Source organism: Centrocercus urophasianus, unplaced genomic scaffold, assembly GCF_019232065.1.
Source record: "Centrocercus urophasianus isolate 14NV4802_14NV808 unplaced genomic scaffold, USGS_Curo_1.0 seq_11, whole genome shotgun sequence".
Classification (NCBI taxonomy): Eukaryota; Metazoa; Chordata; class Aves; order Galliformes; family Phasianidae; genus Centrocercus; species Centrocercus urophasianus.
The window spans coordinates 32,626,062-32,647,153 of record NW_024884253.1 but is presented as its reverse complement, the minus strand read 5'-3'; the positions used below and the strand labels follow the sequence as shown (position 1 = coordinate 32,647,153).

The 21,092-nt window shown below is 44.4% G+C and overlaps 2 protein-coding genes across 3 annotated transcripts; both read left to right on the top strand.

Moving 5' to 3' along the window:
* Nucleotides 1-1,242: 1,242 nt before the first annotated feature.
* RRS1 (ribosome biogenesis regulator 1 homolog) lies at nucleotides 1,243-2,427 on the top strand. Its single transcript, XM_042808714.1, has one exon. It carries the CDS (start codon nucleotides 1,267-1,269, stop codon nucleotides 2,335-2,337), a length of 1,071 nt encoding a protein of 356 aa, XP_042664648.1. The 5' UTR covers nucleotides 1,243-1,266; the 3' UTR covers nucleotides 2,338-2,427.
* Nucleotides 2,428-3,477: 1,050 nt separating this feature from the next.
* Nucleotides 3,478-19,858, top strand: ADHFE1 (alcohol dehydrogenase iron containing 1). 2 transcript variants are annotated; one of them, XM_042839779.1, is made up of 15 exons: nucleotides 3,478-3,546; nucleotides 3,757-3,794; nucleotides 6,767-6,810; nucleotides 6,983-7,036; nucleotides 7,340-7,494; nucleotides 7,655-7,851; nucleotides 8,453-8,530; nucleotides 9,615-9,720; nucleotides 10,239-10,391; nucleotides 11,419-11,517; nucleotides 12,434-12,512; nucleotides 12,673-12,769; nucleotides 15,915-16,072; nucleotides 17,875-18,001; nucleotides 18,594-19,858. In XM_042839779.1, the coding sequence occupies exons 1-14, from the start codon at nucleotides 3,491-3,493 to the stop codon at nucleotides 17,956-17,958; spliced, it is 1,398 nt and encodes a 465-aa protein (XP_042695713.1). In that variant the 5' UTR covers nucleotides 3,478-3,490; the 3' UTR covers nucleotides 17,959-18,001; nucleotides 18,594-19,858. The 2 variants fall into 2 exon arrangements, with proteins under 2 accessions (XP_042695713.1, XP_042695711.1); XM_042839777.1 differs by lacking the exon at nucleotides 18,594-19,858 and having other exon boundaries at nucleotides 17,875-18,308.
* Nucleotides 19,859-21,092: the final 1,234 nt, after the last annotated feature.

Genomic DNA, 21,092 nt, shown 5'->3' with positions numbered 1-21,092 from the left:
TGCTATGCTATGCTATGCTATGCTATGCTATGCTATGCTATGCTATGTTATGTTATGTTATGTTATGTAAATCTATACTATAGGAAAAGATATATATAATACTAACATATCTGTGCATCTTAAATCTGCCTGGTGTTTGCATGCACACACCAGCCACAGCGGCAGGGAGAGCTGCAAGACTGTTTGCTCACCCTGGATGCTGCGTATTCAGTCACAGCCGTGGCCTTCTGTGATGGGCAACAACAGGGCAGCAACATCTGACTTTCATAGAATCACTCAATCATAGAATTGCTCAGGTTGGAAAAAACCTTAAAGATCGTCAAGTTCAACTGCAACCTAACCATACTACCCTAACTCTAACAATCCTCCACTAAATCACGTCCCTGAGCACCACATCCAAATGGTTTTTAAACACATCCAGGGATGGTGACTCAACTGGGAAGCCTATTCCAGTGCTTAACCACCCTTTCTGCAAAGAAGGGTTGATATCCTGATATCCAACCTAAACCTCCCCTGGTGCAACTAGAGGCCATTTCCCCTCATCCTGTCACCTGTCACCAGTGAGAAGAAACCAACCCCACTCTTACTGTAAGCACCTTTCAGATATTGAAAGAGAGCAGTAAGGTCTCCCCTCGGCCTCCTTTTCCCCAGACTCAACAGCCTCAGTTCCTTCAGTCTCTCCCCGTAGGCCACATTCTCCAGGCCCTTCACCACCTTGTTGCCCTTTTTTGGACCTGCTCCAGCACCTCAGTGTCCTTTCTGTACTAAGATGCTCAAAACTGAACACAGTACTCGAGGTGAGGCCACACCAGTGCTGAGTACAGGGGCAGGACGACTTCCCCAGTCCTGCTCCCCACACCATTCCGGATACAAGCCAGGATGCCATTGGCCTTCTTGGCCACCTGGGCACACTGTTGGCTCTAATTCAGCTGACTGTCTATCAGCAAGTACATCAAGGTCCCTTTCCCTCAGGCACTCCTCCTGCCTGGGGTTTCAGCACCCCTCACACTAACCCTGTCTCATGCTGGGGCTAAATGCAATGCCTGTTTTGCAACCATTACACAACCGGGCGAGGGGCTGCGGAAGCCCTCGGGGAACAGAAGGAGCAGCAGGGGGGCGAACAGCTCCCGGCAGTCACTGCAGGCCCGTAGGCGGGCAGGCCTACAGCTCCCGGCAGGCCGGGCGCCGCACGTAGTTCCGTCGCGCTGACTCGAAAGGGCCGCGCCGCGCTTCCTGCGCTCGGGCGGCCACACGCGGCCCGCCACCATGGCGGCCGTGCGCGTGGAGGAGGTGCTGGCGACGGCGGCCCAAGAACAGCAGCAGCCGCGGAGCCTGCAGGTAGAGAAGGAGCTGGAGCTGGAGTTCGACCTGGGCAACCTGCTGGCGCTGGACCCCAACCCTCCGCCGGCCGCGGCACTGCGCGGGGCCGGGCCGCGGCGGGAGTCGCAGCTGCGGGCGCTGGCCCGGGACAACGCGCAGCTGCTGGCGGCGCGGCTGTGGGAGCTGCCGGCCGAGCGGGCGGACGGGGCGGCGGGACCGCTGGTGGCGCGGCTGCCCGAGCCCGCCTTCCGCCTGCCCCGGGAGAAGCCGCCGCCGCGCCCGCGGCCCCCCACGCGCTGGGAGCAGTTCGCCCGGCTGAAGGGCATCCGGCGCCGCAAGCGGACCTCGCTGGTGTGGGACGAGCAGGCCAAGGAGTGGCGGAGGCGCTGGGGGTACCGGCGGGCGGGCGGCGACCCCGGCCGCGCCTGGCTGGCGGAGGTGCCGGCGGGCGCCGACCCGGAGGAGGACCAGCTCGCCAAGCTGCGGCGCGCTAAGCGCGAGCGGGTGGCCCGTAACGAGCTCAACCGGCTGCGGAACCTGGCCCGGGCGCACCGCTCCGCCGCCGCCGCTCCGCTGCACCCCACGGGCCACCAGAGCCGCCAGGAGCTGGGCCTGGCCGCGCGCGTGGCCCGCGTCTCCACCGCCTCGCTCGGCCGCTTCCAGCCGCGGCTGCCCAAGGAGCCGGCCGAGCCGCCCTCCCGCGACGGCGGCAAGAAACGGCGCTTCGGGCCGCTGCTGGGTGACTTGGCTGCCGAGCGCGGGCGGCAGCTGGAGCTGCTGCGGGGCATGAGCGCCAAGAAGCCGGCTCTGGACATCACCCGCGCCGTCAATAAGCAGCTCCGCGAGGAGGACGCCGAGGCGGCCGCCGCCAAGGGCAAGAAGCGGGCGCAGCGTGGCAAGCGGGGCCGCCGGCAGCAGCAGCGGCCCGGGAAGAGGAGCGGCGGAGGCAAGAAGGGCGGCGCAGCCCGGAGGCAGCAGCGACCTGCCGGAGGTGGTGGGAGGAGGAAGAAGGCTTGAGGGACTGCCGGCCTGCAGGCCACGAAGGGATCGGCGCTGCAGGCACTGAGCGACTGCGTGCGAGGGGTGCGAAGGGACTGCTCTGCCGCTGTGCGGCCCACACCTCTGTCAATAAACACCCTTTGGTCTTTGTAAAATGTCTTGTGCATGGCTCCTGTGGGATGGCCGGGTGGCAGCTCCCATGCCCGGCAATGGGGAGAACAGGGCTCGGCAGCAGGGTGCAGCCTGAGCTGTCCGTGTTGTCAGACTGATAGCAGATGTAGTTGAAGTGGGCCAAGCGTTGGGTTCTGCATTTTAGTTGCAACAACCCCAGGCAGCCCTAAGGCTTAGAGAGGAGTGGCTGGAAAGCTGCCTGAGGGAAAGGGACCACAGTGTACTTGATGGCTGAATATAAGCCAGCAGTGTGCCCAGGTGGCCAAGAAGGCCAACGGCATCGTGGCTTGTATCCGGAATGGTGTGGTAAGCAGGACTGGGGAAGTCATCCTGCCCCTGTACTCAGCACTGGTGTGGCCTCACCTTGAGTACTGTGTTCAGTTTTGGGCGCCTCAGTACAGAAAGGACACTGAGGTGCTGGAGCAGGTCCAAAAAAGGGCAACAAGGTGGTGAAGGGCCTGGAGAATGTGGCCTACGGGGAGAGACTGAAGGAACTGAGGCTGTTGAGTCTGGGGAAAAGGAGGCTGAGGGAAGACCTTACTGCTCTCTTCCAATATCTGAAAGGTGCTTACAGTGAGAGTGGGGTTGGTTTCTTCTCACTGGTGACAGGTGACAGGATGAGGGGAAATGGCCTCGAGTCACACCCGAGTCGAGGGGAGGTTTAGGTTGGATATCAGGAAACACTTATTTACAGAAAGGGTGGTTAAGCACTGGAATAGGCTTCCCAGTTGAGTCACCATCCCTGGATGTGTTTAAAAACCATTTGGATGTGGTGCTCAGGGATGTGATTTAGTGGAGGATTGTTAGGGTAGTATGGTTAGGTTGCAGTTGAACTTGACGATCTTTAAGATTTTTTCCAACCTGAGCGATTCAAAACAAAAGCTCTCAGTACATTACTACTGCTGAGCGGTGAGCGCTGCAGCCAAACGCCCCGGCGTCCCGCCCAGCGGCGCCACACGGTTGGTCCCGGCGCGGCCGTCCCAGCAGTCCCCGCAGCGCGATGGCGGCAGGGCGGGACAGGGCTGTGCGCCTCCTGCGGCAGCTGCAGCGGGCGGCGTGAGTGCGGACGGGCCGGGGGGCGAGGGGACGGGCGGGGAGCAGCAGGGGGCGGCATGCACCGTGCGTTCGGACGGGGTGGCGGAATACCTGCAAGAGGCTCTGAGGAATTTGCGGGTTTTCTGCCTTAGTTGTACCTTTTAAATGTCACTTTTGTTTTTGTGTTTTTTGTTTGGTTGTTGTTGTTGTTTTTTCTTTCCTGCTATCTAGATGTCGGTGCCCGACTCACAGCCACACTTATTCCCAAGGTATGGTTTAAATTGTGTGTCTGAAGTAATTCTGCATGAGACCGTGGCCATTAGTTACACATACTGCCTGGGTAGAGGGTGCATGTAACAGGTAGAAAAGAGAGCAGTGAGAGCATAAGGTGAGCAGTCTCTTATTTTGCAGCTGTACAATAAAAAAGATTTTTGTTGGAGAGATCCCGTGTCTCCATGTAAGCTGCAGCCAGGGTCTCCTGTCCTCTTTCCCCCTGCGAAAAGGCTGCACAGAAGCTGGCTGCTGCTGGGCATAGAGTCATACAGTCACAGCGTGTCCTGAGTTGGAGAGGACCTACACAGATCACTGAGTCCAACTCCTGACTACACAGAACCACATAAAAATCAAGCCCTCAGTCTGAGAGTGCTGTCCAAATGCTCTTTGAACTCTGGCAGCTTGGGGCCATGCCCAGTGCCCTGGGCAGCTCATTCCGTGCCCACCGCCCTGTGGCGCAGACCCTTTCCCTAACAGCAGCTGCCCCTCCCCTCACACAGCTCCATGCCATTCCCTCGAACCCTGTCGCTGTCACAGAGCAGAGCTCAGCGCTGCCCTCTGTTCCCTGAGGAACTGCAGCTGCCATCAGGCCTCCCCTCAGCTCCTCTGCGCTGGGCAAACCAAGGCACTTCAGGTGATCCTCGTATATCTTGCCTTCCAGACACTTCCACATCTTTGTAGCTCTCCTGTGGACTCTCTCTAATAGTTGTCTGCCATGTGTACTAGACTCAGAAAGGTTTATTACATTTTTGTTTATTACTTCTTTTCCGTTTGTCATGGCATAAGTTGGGCTTTCCATTCCCAACCCTCCCTTCTCTTGCCTGAACAACTCCTGCATATCTTCTTTGATCACACAACATGCTGTTCGGAGCTCTTCTCTCCCTACTGCATTTCTCTGAAGCTTCTCATGCTGGACCACCTCCTTTGGCAAGTACAGTATCTACAGCTGGACAGTAGTTCTGCTGTCACCTGAGCCATCTCATCTTCACAACTGCATCTGAGCGGGAAAATGTGTGTCTGTTATGCTTTAAAAAGAATCAAATGAAGTGAGTAAAAAGGAGCTATTCACAAAAGTGTGCTTTAATGTGGGAATTGCCATCTCAGGCTTTTTATGCAGTCAGTCCAGAGGAGGTGAGTCACTTAGATCAGGCTTAAGGAACATGAGCAGGAGAAGCCACACTGGTGATGGAAGTGCCTTTGCAGGAGCTTCTGTTCTGGGAGTCCAGGTTAATAACCATGTGCTGTTTAATTTCCATATGTTCTCATTCCCCACGTTTCACTCTTAATACTCTAAGGGTACATACAAGATACAATAGATACAATTTTTGTAAGAATTGATATTTGGGGCTGTAATTTCAGTAATGAGTGGTTCTGAGTGGCTTTGTTTCTTGTGCTTTATTGAAGGCACTTTTTAAAGAATGATCATTGCCATTTTACATGTGGAAAAGCTAATATACGTTCAAGTAGTTATTTTGCCCACGTAAGCAAGACAAAAGCACAGCTGAGAAATACAATCTCATTTTTTTCTGCTTGATTACTTCCTCAGTCAGTTCAAACTAAACCTTTTTAACTAGAAATCTTAATTAAGAATGCTCTCCAAGTTTTAGGCAGAAATTGATTGTTCAAAGTAGCAACAGGATATCAGTTCCATATGTTTGTAAGTAACAGGAATTGGCTTAACAGTGAGTAGCAAATATATATATATATATATTGTTCATTGTGATTGTTGGCAGTGTTGAGGGAAATGCTGCAGTTTTTGAACTCACCAAAATTCTTCCTGTAAGTTAGGTTTTGCACAGGAGAATAACAGCAGGTCACCTATTATAACATCAGGAAGCAAGTGAGTAAATCTCTTGGACAAGTTAAGTTAATGACTGGGAGTGCAGCACATCCATGCTTCAGGAGAGGTCAAACATGTACAGCCTGGCAAGAGATGGCAATGAAAGAGCGGACAGCAGCTGGCCTGGGCTTGAATAGAATGCACATAAAGGACTTTAATACATCTATCTGTTACTGTTGTGGGTCAGTGCTTCAGAGCACCCTGGAGTGTCTGTAAGACTCATTATGGCTTCACTCATTGGATCTGAATCCAAATCACATTTTTTCCAATTAATTAAGGCATGACTTCAGCTGGAAGAGTAGAATGCCTCATCTGATCCTTTCTTGAAGAAGAATGGACTGTTTCAGTTGATGTGGTTTGTTTCACTTTGTGACAGCGTCAGGATATGCAAAAGAGAATTCATGTGGGAATGATACAGCGAAGAGAAGATATTATTGAAACACTGTCCTTACAAATACGTTTTTTGTACTAAATGATGTTGGTAGTAACATCGATTCATATAAAAGCTCTATCTATTATTAGCTATGCATGCAGTTTCTTAATTTTCAAGCGAGCAGTTAAGTGTCACCTATAAGTTCAGAACCAGTTGGAAGTAAAAAGAAGTATAAACACCTATCATAACAGTTTCCACACGTGCAAAAGGCACTTTCAGTTCAGAGGTGTATGGAGGATGTCTCTTGTTTTTGTCATGCAAGTTGTTTTGAAAGTTAGCACATAGGCCCTGCACATTTGTAACAACACTGAAACAGTATGGAGCATTCTGTATGCCCTGCAGATACTCAGCTGCTTGTATTTATCAAATAAATGCATAAATATTCATATATATTACAAGTTTGCAAATTTCCTGCTAACTTACTCAGGTTGTATAGGAAATAAATCTTAAGGAATGAAAAACGATTTTGAATCATATGAATCAAAAGAACTCAAATGATTCTATGATTCTAAGTACTAAGATCATTTAACCACTCCAACAGGTGAGCACAAAATGGGTGTTACCCAGAGAAGCAAAGATGACCTGTGCCAATGTTTTGGTGATTTTAAAATGAAAGAAATCTGTCTTTTTAGTATTGCTGTAGAGACTGAGGCCACTATCTGTTCCTTAATTTTAATGTTTAATTTTCATTTCAGTTCCTGAACGGGCTACCCTGAGAAATACAGACTATGCATTTGAGGTAGATTTAATAATAAAGTAAATTTGATTTTAAAATAATATGCTTTTTACTATCAAGTATGGCATTTAACAAGTGCTTACATTAGTAAATATTCAAATTTCATTTTGATTGCTTGGGGCTTGATGACATATCTTCACTTTTTCTCAGAAAAATTATGTTCTTTATTTTGCAGATGGCCATTTCAAACATCCGATATGGAGAAGGAGTCACTAAAGAGATTGGCATGGTAAGCATTGTTAATGCAAATCCATCACTGGGGAAGAGTTATTTTCCGAAAGGCTGCTGGTGCTGACAGTCCATTTAATATGTGAAAGCTCATATATTGTTTATCTGAACCTCCACTGTATGCCCATATATGTAAGTATCTGCAGCTCCTCTTTTCTTTAGCTATTATTGTTTCAAAAGTCTTACAAGAAGCAACTGCTTCTCAAGGTTTCACTAAATGATTCAGCTGTTTCGGTGTAGAATTTAAATAGGTCAGTGTGTGATTCCACACCAACTGTTTGTTTTAATTTCATTGTCATTGTAGGACCTGCAGAATCTGGGGGCTAAAAGAGTTTGCTTGATGACAGATAGAAACCTCTCCCAACTCCCTCCTGTAGATGCAGTGTTGAATTCCTTGACAACATCTGGTATAAACTTTCAGATATATGATAACGTCCGGGTGGAGCCAACAGACCAGAGGTATTGCTTCTGACAGCATGTTTTTTAAAGGGGTGCTGAGGCTTTTCAGCATGCCTTGCAGCTATTTCAACACCTCTTTGTGACCTGTAAACCACCCTTAATTGCTTCCCCTGTGCTGTTATTCCCATGACTAATTGGAAAGCTTTCCTTGTTTCCCAAGTTTCCTGGATGCCATCGAATTTGCTAAAAAGGGGGAATTTGATGCCTATGTTGCCGTTGGAGGTGGGTCTGTGATAGATACCTGTAAGGCTGCCAACCTGTATGCCTCCAGCCCTACGTCAGACTTCTTGGATTATGTCAACGCTCCTATAGGGAAGGGAAAGGCTGTCACTGTGCCCCTTAAGCCACTCATTGCAGGTAAAGCAGTGGAGGCGCGTGTGGGGGGTGAGGGAGAAGAGAAAAGGATCAGTTCTGTGGTCTGCACATATTTCTACTGAAATCAGTTTGCTGTCATCTTTTCCCCTCCCTTTGGGCTTACTTTTCCTTTAGCTGTATTCAGCAGTAAATCTGCTGTTTGCTTCACAGGTTTTGTCATTAATTGGTCTTGTTGAGCTGAGTGTGACAACCCTTTACCAAGAAAAGCAATTAAAGAGGCTATTTTTTGACCCATTGGCTTCCAATCAAGAATACTTCCAGGATTTCTTGGATCTTGCACTTGTGGTGGCACTATTATTGTATTTTTATTTACTTGTTGTGAATATTTGTTATCTATTAATTATTTGTTTTTATTTATTGGTTGTGAGTGCCTCCTCCCTGGAAGCATTCAAGGCCAGGCTGGATGGGGCTTTGAGCAACCTTGTCTAGAGGGAGGTGTCCCTGCCTAAAACAGGGGTTGGAGCTACATGATCTTAAAGGTCCCTTCCAACCCAAACCTTTCTATGATTCCATTATTTATTTTGTATTTTGTGTTAATGAGTGTTATTTATTATATGTTACTGTCCTTGTTCTTTTTGTGAAGTGCCAACAACAGCTGGAACTGGAAGTGAAACCACTGGTGTTGCCATTTTTGACTTCAAAGAGCTTAAAGTAAAAACTGGTGAGACTTTTTGTTTGCTATTAAAACAATTTTTGTGTCCCAATGTCTTCATCATTTCCTTGTCTTGAACAAGAGGGATACTGCCTGTCATTTCAGATGTCATTTCATTTGATTCAACTGCCACAGACAAATTTGAAGCTTAAAGGTTTCCTCCTCAAATTAAATTTATAGCATATTAACATAATGAAATGCCTGTGCAATACAGTGGATTACAATTTGAAGGCAAACCAGGATACTAAAATCCTTCAAGTCTTTAAGTGGCAGAAAATGTTAATGGCAAAGGAAATTTATACTTACATTCAAGGTCAACCAACTGTTCCTTATTTCCTCTGTATTTTTCTGTCTGTTTTTAAGACTTATGCTTCTTTGTTTTGTAATTGCAACCAAATGTTCCCTTTCCTGACTTCTGAAACCTTGGGCCTGAGATGCTGTGCAAATAAAGGGCACTGTCTTCCTTTGACCTTTTCATCCCTGGAAAACAAGAATTACAGCTAAAATGTCATCTTAAGCTTCACAGCTATTTTGAGGTTTTATTTCAAAACATGTGGATTTTATATGCTATGTCTGCAGTGGCTGGGACCCAAACGTGTGTGCTAATTGTGACTGTAGCTCAGAGTTTTATAATCTATATGTAGTCAGTCAGTCTGTCTGTCTGCATGGCTCTCTCTGTCTCTCAAAGCTACATCTGTGTCACCTCAACCATGGTATGAAGGCAGAGATTACAGATCTGAGATATGATAAATATCAATGTATGGTGGAAACAAACCAGTGCTCCTCTGATTCCTAGAGCTGTTCACAAGAGATACAAATTTAAGAGTGATGTTGCAGATGTCATTCAGCACAGATGTTTTAAAAGTACAGTCTGCTCAAGGAGAGTGACAGAGAACACTGGTGTAATTTACTTCAGGCAACAGTCTCTTATGGGGACTTCAGTAAGATTTAGATTCATAGATCTTGCTCTCACTTCTCTCCCTTTGCTTTTCTCTGTGTATTTTCAAATCATTTCCCTCCTTTATGTATTGAACATTAAACTTGTGTGGTCCTGTTTTGTTGTAAAAACTCATTTGCCTCAAATATATTGCAGGTATTGCTTCAAGAGCCATCAAGCCAACACTGGGCATCATTGATCCTTTGCACACACTGTCTATGCCTGAGCGAATAGTGGCCAACAGTGGCTTTGATGTGCTTTGGTGAGTTTTCTGTGTAGGCTACTGCTTGATTTTATTGCAATTTTCCATTTTTGCTACAATGGTTGTAGAAGAAGTGTACTTGAGGAGTAGAAAATGATCTTTTTTTCTTCCTCTCTTGTTCTTATTAAGGTGATCTCTGTTACACTTTTCTCTTCATGTGCTTTTCACTTGTTGGAAAACTAACCTCAGCTTTAACCTACAGCTTCTAACTGCTCAGAGTACACAGAAGTTTATATTCTGGGAGTCAGAACTTGCCTTGCTTCTGGGTGTTGCGTGCATTAGAGTAATAGATGCATAAGGAAACTGTGTGACCTCTCAAGCTTGGTGAGTTGTTCTGAGCTACAATGACCAACGGCATTTCTTTGTAAATAAAGATGTGCTGTCTGTAGTTGGTACCTCTAAGTGTAGCAATGTAGGCAGTGCACTTCATGTAACCAGATTTATGAGTATCTGGGAAATAAGACCTTTGGCAGTGGGCTCTCCCACTTAAATAATTCATGGTTTGATCTTTCTTTTAGCCATGCTCTTGAGTCATACACCGCTCTTCCATACAAGATGCGCAGTCCCTGCCCTTCAAATCCAATCAACAGACCAGCTTACCAAGGCAGCAACCCCATCAGTGATGTCTGGGCTCTTCATGCTCTACGCATTGTAGCTAAATATTTGAAAAGGTAATACCTTTAGCAGCCATCCCTCCTCACAGAATATTTAGTCTTCAGCGCTCAAGAAGAAGAATTTGAGTTTGAAGTAATGTTTTAAACCTACATTTTCTACATTTAATTCCTCCTGAATTAGGATTACTCCAGTAGAGTTAGCTTTTTAATGCTTCTCTGGATCTATTTTAGAAGTCCTCAGTAAAAATTATTCATAGTCACTCAGTTACCATGAGAGAAAAAATCATGTTGTTTTGAAGAGACATTGTAAGGGGAATATGTAACAAACTGAGTAAGACATCATGCTGGTGTCATTTTCATGGCTTTCAGTGTAAATTAGTATACACATGCATCCATTGAGAAGATAACCATGTAGAAGATAATTCACATAAATATGTGCAAAGTTATGTTTTTACTGAAAACAGTGCCTTCAGTTTAAATGAAGTTTTGACTTTATTGGGAGTTGGATTTGATCCTTACCAATGAAGTTTTGGTCTGTAAAAAATTTTTATATACAATGTAAGTTTATGTTAAAGATCACTATGTTACTTTGTTAAAGACTTTTTACAATACCTGGCCATTCTAAATGTTTTCTGTTGTTCTATGGAATCTATTCCTGAGACTTTTTATCCATGTTGTTCACCTCTACAAGCAGCCTGATGTGAGGGAAGGCAGGGAAGTTTGACAGATGGTAGGATTCAGAGCAGCACCTACTGAGATAGTCCTGGATCTGCACATGGGGTTGTCTAAATTCTTTGACAGAATTGTTGAAACCACCACTAAATTGGATACAGCTAATTTCACTCTATTTACTCAGTTTTAGCAAAATGAAAGGAAATGGCCTTCACTAAAGCAGTTTGATCTTCTGATCAGGATTGCTCTTTGGCTGAAGTGAGAAACTGATCCCATTTCCAGCATTTTTCTCTCAGCTTATCTGGAAGATTTTTTCTAAATCTGTAAAAAAAACTTTTTTCCCTTCTCTGTCCTGATTTTCCACCATTTCCATATGGGAATTCACTGGTACCATTGTCTCCATGTTGTGCAGAGCCATCAGAAACCCTGAAGATCGTGAAGCAAGAGCCAACATGCACCTTGCAAGTGCTTTTGCTGGTATTGGCTTTGGCAACGCTGGTGTTCATCTCTGGTAAGTACAGGAGATGTTAATCCCTTCACAGACACTGCTGCCCTTTTTTCCAGGGTATATGATAAGACACTGTTGCATATTGCTGCTTATCTCAGGGAGAGTCATATGTTGTGAGACGTTGATAGTTCTTGGCATGTACATGTATGAAGGTTGTGTATTCTGGCTTGTGATACTCCAGTCCAGTCTTGTGAGATTTCCAAAATGTGGCCCTCTTTACCTTTCCTGAGTAAAGAGCATAGAATACTCTTACTCCATAAGAGTAAAAACTATGATTGGAGAAAAAGAATCGAGGACAGCTAAAATGTTGAATTCTTTATCAGCTGCTTTGCAGTCAGGCAGCACTGGGTAGCCTTGTGCCATTCCTCAACTGCTGCAATTGGCAGAATTTGCCCAGGGGGCAGGTTCAGCAGGTTGAAAGGAGCTGTAGTAACATTGTAATGTAAACGAGTTTCCTGTGGATGAAAATCTCAGACAAGCAAAGTTGAAGCCTGAATTATTATTATCTTTCATTTCTTTTGGTTGAGCAAGTCCACTCTTTAGCTATATTTTAACAACATAGTTTATTTTTCTTATGCAGGGTGATCAGGTGGGGGTGTAAAATTTGTTATTTTTGGCATGTTTGCATTACTTTAATATCTGAGCATCTTTTCATCGAGTCAGTGGAGTGATACAAGAACTTCACACTCACAATGCAAGGAGCTGCTGCTCTTGCTGTGTTCACAGCTGGGTTGCTAGGGTGCAGAAAGTGAGGGTTATCTGTAGCCAACATCCATACTGTGTCTGTGCCTAACATCCTTTGTGTGTCTGTGCCTAAGAGACTTGCATACAGAAGGCTGACTGCACAAGGGGCTGAACATACATTTTCCAAATACCAGGCAAGTTGCCCTAATTTCTTTCTCTCTATTCTCTGTTCCAGCCATGGAATGTCTTACCCTATTTCTGGTTTGGTGAAAACTTATAAACCAAAGGATTATAATGTGGATCACTCTTTAGTGGTAAAACTTGATTCATTTTTGCGTTCTTATCATACATTTCAATTCTTCATCATCTCACATTAATGAGTGCCAGAGCACATTGAAAATGCAAATAGATGTGCTACTGATGTGTTTATATATACATATATATACATATATTTTTTATTTTTATTTTTTCCAGCCACATGGCCTTTCTGTGGTGCTGACATCCCCAGCAGTGTTTGCTTTCACAGCACAGGTAAATCCTGAGCGGCACTTGGAAGCTGCAGAGATATTAGGTAAGAATCTCTATCGATTCAACTTACTCATATTTACAAAAATTGTTCCAAAATGTCTTTTGGGGAGGGAAAATAAAAGAGTGTGGAAGCAACTGTAGTGGCTGTTGTGGAGTTTTTCTGTTTGAAAAACAAATGTTGGTTTCTGGAGTCTCATTTTTTTGTATTGAATAATATAATTAGAGAAGAAAACTGGAGAACTCTGCTTCTTGGCTAGAAAACTGGAAAGCTGACATGAACTATAGATAATTGTGTAAATCAACAGAGCATAACTGTGATTGTGCTTTATGGAGAGAAGTTACTGTAGTGTTGATGCCATAAAACAAACTGGTACTCAGGTGCATCTGTTACCTAAAAAAAAGTATTTTGCCTAACAAATTCCCTCCTGTTGCAGTGAATTAGGACAGTGATGTTCTGGATCACTCCCGTTCTTTCTGAGATCAAACTGTAACTGTGGCTGTCAGTCCTTCTAACGTAGGCCTAAGCTTATTTGTAGGTGATAGAATTTCTGAGTGGACAACTTCAAGGGAAAGCACTGCATAGCTGTTCTGCTGTCACATCTGTGGTGGCTCAGAAGAGGGCTTTTCTGCTTCCTACCGTAATAAAAGTAAATGTTGCAAGCTGACAGCACGTGTAAAAATTACATTTCCATACAGCTCTTTGTCAATCTGTGCTCGAAGGTGTCCTGGAGATAAGATACTCTTCATTGCACCCTCAGTGTTACTGTGTATAATAAACTAGCCTTCAGCTGTGTGTTCCTGGAGCTGTTACCAGTCTAGCTGTGGCAGCACGGCTCTCCCGAGGGCTGTTTTATTTGTATCTGAGGTCGGCTTTTCTGCCTGTGCTACATTCTGTATTGTAGCTAAACTGCTGCTAATACCCGTGCTTGCTATCTTAAGCAGTGCGCAATCACAGTCACATGCACAGCAGTGTAGACAGCAGAGAGAAAGTGGGTAGGGCAACTCTCCTGGTATCTGGAAAATTTGTATTCAATCCCTTGTATGGTCAGCCTTGTGCATGCAAGCCGCAGCAATCCAGTCACGTGTACAACTTCCCTGTACAAGTAATCTGAAGGCATCGTGGCTTTCATCATAGAGTGGGACTTCTGTATAGAGAGTGAAAATATCACTGTCACATTAAAGAGGACATGAGATGTGAAAGATGGTCAGAAAAAATAGATTGGTGGGGAGGGATTAATTCAGATTATTTTTTAATTGTTCATTATGAAGTTTGTTCAGCCTTCCTCTGCAGTACACAGTCCTGTCTGTGGTCAGACACAGAATGCAGACGTAGTTGGAATCATATGCAAAGCTACAAAATGCCTGTGCTCCTATAGCAATGACATTCAGCTCACATAAAGCAGACTAAGAAAATGTTGTTGGAAAACTGGTCTGCACAGTGCACATCAGAGGATTTGATCTCTGCCTCACTGATTTTAAAAGTAGGAGTGAAAAAGCAGTTCCTTTAGGTTTTGTGGTATAAACGGCTGCCAGAAATTCTGCCTCTAAAAGCTCCATTAGTTTCCTCAATAGAAATTTGAACTATGTTAGTGCCTGCCGTGCTATAAAGTGACTGGCTTTGCTGAGATGACACATGGAAATGAACTTGTTAATTCCCACCTGGGCTGTTTACTTTTTATTCAAGTCTGGAATCCAACTGACTCCAGAAACTAATTCAGATCTGTCACATTGCCAAATACAGTGACTAAGAAAGTATTTTATAACGTGGAGAAGATTACTAAATAGTTACGTTGTATGAATGTGCAGCTGTGAGTTTGGGTACAACCAGAGAAAGCTTAATGCCCCCCTGGGAGGATTCTTAAACAGTTGAAGTAGACGTGTGTGTGGCCAGGTATTTGCAGAGTGCCATCAAAGGCTGATGGGTCCTTCAGGATGATCAAAAAAGAAAGAACTATAGCAGTGTTTTGAAACTTTCCTTCACAGCTACTTTTTGCCTCTGTTCCTTTCCCTTTTCACTTTACTATCTGAAGAATACTGGATTGCTTTTGTGTTCTAATTACTCCTCTACAGCAAAACCCGAGGTAAACTCAGGTAGCATAGCATAATTCCAGTAGCTAAGTCTTCGTACCAGACTGTGCTGTATGTTATTTATCAAGTTCTCCCAGACAGTCTATACTGCAGTACTGCCACTACTGCTACCCAAACATTTGAGCTACTCAGATGAGCTTGTTGCTGTCCTGTTCCCTTAGTCACTCTTGAACTGCCTGAGGATCACAGAAAATATTTTTGCTGTAGCTATGCTGTGTTCTTACTCATTCTCTCAGTGTGGTGCTTGGACCCAGCATAGTTCTTGTGTAACATCATTGAGGTTATGCAGAGAATAAATTTGGCTCGTCTTGCTTGGGAAAGAAGACATATGGAGGAAGCTGTCTTCTATCTGGACATATAATTTTTTAATTTAATACAGTCCTGACCATTCACTGCAGAAAGGGGGGCAGGCTAGGCAAGCTATTCCATAAGAAATACCAATAACCTTTCATTTTATATTGAAGCTTCCATTGCTGTTCAGCAGATGTTTCGAATATGCCAGTTCCTCCTCTTCAGTTCTGCATTGCTCTGCACATCAGCGCACATTCGAACTTTAGGATTGATTTAAGCCATTAAACACTGCCCTGCCATCTCCTGGTTTTTTTCAGCCCACACACTCTTATCCTCTCTTTGAAAGCGTAATAGAACAGAATAGGGAGTAGGAAATTGCTTGTCAGCAGTTTCCCCATCCTCTAGATGTCAGCAAACTCAAGGGCTGAAATAAAAGTAGCATTTGGCGCACTGTCCATAAAAATAAATATCACTGACGTTCCTGTGCTAGCTGCTTTCCTCCCAGCAGTTAGTCAGCCTGAAAAGTGCTTCTCCCTGTGAACACAGAGGGAGAGGAAGTTAACTTCATGTGGCAGTTACTCCTTTTGGCAGCAGTTACCTGCTTCTCCCGCTCTTGTTCTATTTTACTTTTTACTGATTATTCCAGCTTCCAAATGAAGACTGATTCGTCTTCTTACTACGTGTTACTTTTAGAGCAGTGACTGTAATGTATGGATATGTATTCAGCTGATATTATGATTAAATTAAGTCCAGAACAGGCTTCCTCCTCTCTCTCCACCCTACAGTCAAGGCATTATGTCTTATTTTAGGAGCTGACATCCGCACTGCCAGAATCAAAGATGCGGGGTTGATTTTGGCAGACACGCTCCGGAAATTCCTGTTTGATCTGAATGTTGATGATGGCTTAGCTGCAATCGGTTATTCTAAAGCAGACATCCCTGCATTAGTCAAAGGCACTCTGCCTCAGGTAAGACAGAGTGAAAGTTTTACTTGTCAAATAAAATAGATTTTTTGAAAAACAGGAGTGTTTCTTTCCAAGCAAATGTGATTTCTAATCCTACATGAAAACAGCTGCAGTGGAGCAAATGAGGCGTAGTCTTTCCTCTGCATAGTTGAAGTTTTTAATTTTTGGTGAGATGGAGTGCATGCTGCATTCTGTTCTTTGCACGGATTTGGTCTCAAATGGACTTGTATTTCATTTACTGTCCTCTCACTGCTCTGATTAATTGTGCTTTGTAAAACAAGATGACCTGGTAGTTTCTCAAACCTCATTTTTGGATATGGGATGTACCACAATGCAGATGTATTTGTGTTCATTAATACCCACACAGGTAGTCCATACAGGACAGTCTTTGATAAATTTGATAAAGTCCTTTCATCTTGCAGTAGGCTTTCTTCAGAAGCAGCACCCACCCATTCACGTTGACCAGGCAGCACAACTGGTGCTGCTAATAAATCTGCAGGATCCATTCCATGCTGTGAATTGCAGGCTGCAGGCTGGGAACTGTGTTGGGACAAACATCTGTACTCCAAGTTAGAACAGAAATTTGTTTTCCTTTCTAAGTGAATTTGCTGAAACTGATCCTATTCACAACACAGTAGTGAGTCTAACTAGCAAAGAACATCATGTCCCAGGGTGGAAAATGTGGCTGGTTCTGTGTGGGATTTGAGAGGGAGGTGAGGAAAGCTGAAAGCAGGAGGTAGCAGCATAGCCCACCTAGCCCTGCAAACCTGGCAGTGGCAGCTGAAGGGTTGCTGACCCACAGATTGGGGCACTGTTGGCACGGAGTCGCTCATGGCTGGCACTGTACCAGACTTCCCTGAGTCAGAAGGGAGGAGCCGAGGCCTCGCTGTCTGGGCATCGGTGCATAGCAGGCTTGTGTGGAGGCAGTGCTGGTGCTCTGTGCTGACCAGGGATGAGGAAAGAGATATCGGCTGTACCTGCAAAGTTACTGTTGTAGGTAGAGGTATGTGCACAAAGCTACACTTTTCAGACTCATCACAGCTCGTGCTAGTCATGGTGGTTACCAGCTGTACCTCAGAGGTGACTTCTTCTCCATGGTGGCCCAGCATTGCAGATAGTAACCTCACAGTGTGCTGGCTGGTCTCACCTGAGAAAAATCAGTGTGCTTGCAGGGATGGATCCACTAGGCAGATATCAAAACAGGTTGTAGCAGGAGAAACTCCTTTTTGCCAAAGTGACAGCATTCACCTAGAGACTGCTTTGCTGAGAAACAGTGCCTTCCTGCTGTGTCTATGCAGGTGGCTGTAGATCTCCCCAGTGCTTCTGTAAACGTTAAATGCATTGACTATTGAAAGCATAAAGTTACTAATCATAACCATACAGCTCCCTGGTCTTTAAGACATGTTGTAATTTGAGAATATCAGTCCCTAAAGATTGATCTCCTCATTCCAATCTGGCAAATGACTTTTAAAATGGACTCTATTCACAGAATACCTCCCAGCAGTGTATATGGGCCTGTGACAGGCAAGACCCGTGTTTGAAGAACTTGACTTTGCAGCTGAATTGCTTTTTAATCTTGCTTCTATGTGTTTAATTGCAAGCAATTTTTGTTTAATAGATTCTTGAAAGTACGATACAATTGATGATGTTTCAACCTTAATTACTTGATTACTTACTTGCAAGATTTTGTTATTCTCCGTGAAGGACACGAGCACAAAGACACATCATTCAGCCACACACTTAGCTGCTCTTTGATTCAATTTGTTGACAACCTTCCCTAATCCCATTTTTCTTTCATCTTGCAGGAGAGAGTGACTAAACTGTCACCACGTCCCCAAACAGAAGAAGACTTATCTGCCCTCTTTGAGGCCTCCATGAAGCTTTATTAGCTTAAATACTACACTCAGATGTGTGCTCTTTTCTAACACGAAGGTAATTTCTTACAGATAGGGAGATTTAATTTTTTTTTAGAGAATGGAAGAACTTGGGTGTCTTCCACTTCTGTTCCTTTGTGCACTGCCAAAAAATCAAGGAATTCATCTTTAACTAAACCACACTTAGAAGTGAAGGCTTGTTTGTGTTTTTCCTTGCTCAGTAGGCTGTGGTATTACTTGCATAAAGGTTGAATCGGACATCTAGCTTTACTGAAAGCTTTCTTGTGCTTCAGAGATGGTTAAAGGTGAAAATTGTTCTTAAAGGGTATTCCAAAACATTTAATAAAATACTGTTTTTATTTCAATTGTCTGTAATTTTACTAGGAAGCCATGCTACTTAAGAAATAGGTGGGATCACTTTAATTAAGGAGGATCAGTTCCCTTGCAGAAAATGTCAACTTGCTGTATTCTGGACCACTTTATCATCTTTTTACCATCTTGCTTCACCAGGAAGACTTTTGAAGGGGCTACTTTGCTGTTGATAAGGAAAAACATACGTACTTATTACACATTTGGAAGAGGCTTCCAGAGATTTTGCTTTGGGTTAAAGTTTTGAAAATTATTTTCAGTTATTTGTCTTTTCTTTAAAGATCTATCTAAAGTATGCAGAGAAGGAGCAAATACAGAATGAAGCAAGGTTGCACACTCAGCGGGAACCACGTAACAGCAAGACATCATCCATCACAGTCATTTTGTCTGTGTTCCCCTTTCCTGCTGTGTTCTGTGGAAAGAAACTACCAACCGTATCTTGCTTCTGTGGGAAAGAATTGCTTCTGCTGAACTTCTGCAGATGCTGCCATTCAGAGCACAGCCACCAGCTTGAGGAAGTGGCACTGTGCTGTGGTTCACTATTAACAAGTGGTGGTGTAGCATGTGGCTGTGAGTGCCCCGCTGGGAGTGCTGGTTAGATGTGGGAATGAGTGTGCGTGTTCAGAGCAGTTAACCAGCTGGTTGGTTGTCAACTGAGAAAGGGAAGTGGGAAAGGAAGAAACAAAACTAAAATTTTAATATTATATATATATATATATATTTAAGTGTACATGGTTGCATGTGCAATTCATTTAAATCAGGTTCTGCTTTATGTTGGACTGTTTCAGCATCAGATACATGCAGTGAGCACAGCACAAGACAAATGCAAGAACCCCATAACCACTGGTGTTCTCATTTCTGCCTGCTAGGAAGGGAGCAGTTCTTCAGTCTGTCTGTTGAGGCTGAAGGCTCTGTACATACACCTTTTGTGCTTTTGTGTTGATCTGCTAATCTTAACACTAACCTGGGATCTGAAGACAAGTAGATCCTGGATGTTGGCATCAGGTCTGTTTCACTGTTCAGTTAAAGCAGGTGGGTGGCTGCTGATCCAAGACCACAGGTATTCACAACAGTAAAAGGGATTTAGTGGGCATAGAGACTGCACTGCCAAAATGCCTTAGCCTGTTCTGGAAAGCATATGTACTTTCCATGTCCTCCAGAATCTTGTCCTCTGAAATTGTCCAGAGGAAACTATCACAAAGGCTGCCTTCGTAATAAGTGGCAAGGATTCATTTTATTGTATTCTGTAAAGCTGCTGTATTTGTACTATTCTGTACTGAGAAAATCTGGTCTTTGTCTTTGAACATGTCTGTATTGTGCACATGAACATGTCATTTCTGTAGGGGTGGATGGTGAAATTTTAGCTGTAAGTGCCCAGTGATGGCTGGGCATTTGTGTGACACCTGAGTGACTGATTCTACGAGGGACTTCTGTTATGTTGTCGAAGGCCTATAGGATACATCTATTTTTGCCTTGAGATGATACTGGTAATGGCAAGTAATGAACACTATTGTGCTTGCTATAAACATGAGATTATTTGGAAACATTTGAGAGTGAGTTTGACTCTGTCATGTTAACTTCAGTCTTACAAAGTAACAACTATGAACAAGAACCATTCAGAAAAAAATAAGCTTTAGTTAGCTTCAAGGTGCATAGGGACTCCTCCTACTGCGTTGTCTGCTTGGTGAACTCAGCAGTCCATAGCCACAGATGACTCCTGAGGTGAATATTGGAGAAGTTCCAGAAATAATGGCAAGATACCCCAATCACTGCACTGTAATTTTCTGGACATTTAGGAAGCTTTCTGTATGCTCTACTCTTTGTAGTCAGTATATAGTTTCAGGAAATACTAGGATTTGGAGTATTATAATGAAATATAAATAGTGTGTTATACCTGTTAGCAGTAGAGTATGATTGATTTCTTCCCCTTCCCTGTGGAATCACAGTTGTACTTTCTGACTTATATAGCTAAAAATACACGATGGGATTTGTCAGCATTTACAAGGGCTGCTCTGAAAGTAATGCCTCCTATTTCCTTATATTGACCCATGACATCAGAGGCAGATGTTGGTGGTATGGCAGCAGAGGATGAAGGTTCCCACCAGTACTTCATTACATGTTGTTGTTATGTGAGAGATGGTAGCAGAGGGGTGGTCTGACAAAATGAAGTCTAATGTGGAAGCGCACATGAAGCAAAGGTGTGCCGTGGAATTCCTCCATGCAGAAAAAAATGCTCCCACTGACATTAATTGACACTTGCTGAACATTTATGGAGACCAAACAGTGGATGTGAGCACAGTGAGGCGGTCGGTGGTGTATTTCAGCAGTGGTGACAGTGACAGAGGATCGCCTCCACTGGTGCAGGTTTTTACAGGTGTGGCATGCAGGCACACTCGCCTCACAGAGCACTCAGAGTTCGCAGAGTTGCTGCTTGGTGTCAGTAGAAATGGGGGCAGTTGGTACAAAGTTTGTCCAGCCCCTAGTCCTTTCTCTCTTCCCATTTCAGTGCTGATTGTCCCAGCAGTTAGAGCAAAAAGAAGAAAGAGCAAAAAACAGGTAACTAGTATGGCTGAATCTCTGAAAACTCTTTTAGTTTTCCTGTATGAATAAAAGTGGAAAAAACTGCAGGTAAGTCTGTGTGAATGCTCATACCTCATTGCACTGAGCTCACTTGGAGGCAATGTGCCAAAGCTGTCATCTTCTGTCTTTTGGTTGGTTTTCCATCCCCCTGAGACCTGAAAAATGGATGAGGTAGAATGTTACTTAAAAGTCACACAGCA